General features: G+C 39.8%; 1 protein-coding gene across 1 annotated transcript in view; it reads left to right on the forward strand. All coding sequences in view use genetic code 11, as the record gives it.

Annotated features, from left to right (window-relative positions):
• Positions 1-1,705, forward strand: part of EGR_10395 (hypothetical protein) — a gene marked incomplete at both ends in the record, with an annotated part of 4,619 nt that overhangs the window by 1,141 nt on the left and 1,773 nt on the right. Inside the window, 2 exons of the mRNA XM_024499644.1 lie at positions 250-411; positions 1,340-1,376. Of these exons, the coding sequence (XP_024345951.1) occupies positions 250-411; positions 1,340-1,376 (199 nt within the window). The remainder of the gene's footprint in view (positions 1-249; positions 412-1,339; positions 1,377-1,705) is intronic.

Below are 1,705 nucleotides of genomic sequence, written 5' to 3' on the forward strand. Positions count from 1 at the left end.
ACCACTTGTTGCTTAAGGAAAAGGGGTTGAAACAATCGAGATCACTGGAAGGGTTGCCAAAATCAGGATTGAAAAGCTAACTAAACATATGCAAATTGCAACAGCTGTAAGAAGCTAAGACGGATCGAAAGTGTATGGACATATGTGATCTTTATTAAAAACTATTTCTGTGGAGTTAATTAAAAGGCGCTTCTTATAACTACTACGAGGAACACGCTTCCCCATTTCTTATAGTCTATTCCATTTCAGCCCTAATTGCTTCCACCACTCTCCTAGACTAAATGCAAAAGGTGGTATTTTACTCGCCTATTCAATTAGGGGAACCATGGACAACCAGCGATTGTCCTGCAAATATATTCCATTAACTTTACTAAGAAGTCCTTTCACTGAGAAAGAGATTGTCTTGAAAATGTAACAGCTGAAGAGCAGAGTCATGTCTTGGATACATAAATAGTTTTATTTTTTTACTATTATAAACAAGATGCTTCTTACTAAGACCGAGATCTTGAAGAAGGTAGACACAAAGGGCTTAAAAGGAGGCGCCAACTCCTCTTAATGTTCTTCCCTCGCTCATATTGCACCAGAATTTTGTAACGCGCCATTTAGGAGGTCAACTCTGCCGAATATACTGGCAAGGCAGTAAACAAACTTCTTTCTTGACGAGATTGTGGAGAAAAAGCATGCCCATCAGGCCCGCAGAAGCAGTCGTCGAAAAACTTTGATGGAATGACCATCAAAAATGCAAAGTGACACGTGGAGCGATCAACGGGGAGCGTTGAAGCCGGAGTGATGAGGATACTAATAAACGATGAGTGATCAGTGATAAGTAACGAGTGTGTTGAGACACGAGGGGTTGCAAAGAATTGACTCATTTGGACCATCTCTGAGGTAGCGGTTGTTCTGTGGTGGGTGATTCAGCCGTTGGATTCTGAAGTTGGCACACAGATTAGCATCGCTTCTTTGACCAAAGGCGAGTATAGGCACGTGATCCAGAAGGCTTCTTCAAATACCTATCATGGATGCCAATCCTCAGAATCTTTAACAAAAAAACAGAATAGCAAAACCTTCGCTTCCCACAGACGTGATAAAGGCTAAGTAATTTGTCAGTTAGCAGTAAAGCATGGACAGACCTGCCGTTCCAAAGGATCCATTCAATGAAAATTTAATACCTTTGTCTGAATGATACAATCACGTATTTCACATATGTAGTGCTTCCTCTCTGAGGGGTCCATTTGACGAGTTAAAATTCGTATTTAAATATGGAGCGCATTTAGATTTCGCGACGCACACAAAACATTGCCGTTGACGGACTAGGCACTAACATCTACTTTTACTTTAGGTACATCAATAAGGTGGAAAACACCAATTTTGTTATGGTAGCTTGAATGTAATAAAGTAAGTTACTTTAGAAACCAGTTTTGATATCTTTCTGATCTTTACACTAATACTTGCACTCTCATTGAGAGCACAGTTTTATGCTACAACATTATACAGTCGCTAGACTTGTCTCGGCTGTACTGATCATATTAAATACATATCAGCATGAGAAGCAAACGAAATTTTACTACCAACTACTAACTATTATCAACCACAAGTATTTAGCAGTTATCATATACATTTACCAGCTGCTTATAGTGCTCGGTGAAATGAGACAAGGAGAGGATAAAAGTTAATCAGGCGTCAGGAGAAATCGGCACAGGCATGT

This window comes from Echinococcus granulosus (assembly GCF_000524195.1).
Source record: "Echinococcus granulosus chromosome Unknown EG_S00215, whole genome shotgun sequence".
NCBI lineage: Eukaryota > Metazoa > Platyhelminthes > Cestoda > Cyclophyllidea > Taeniidae > Echinococcus > Echinococcus granulosus.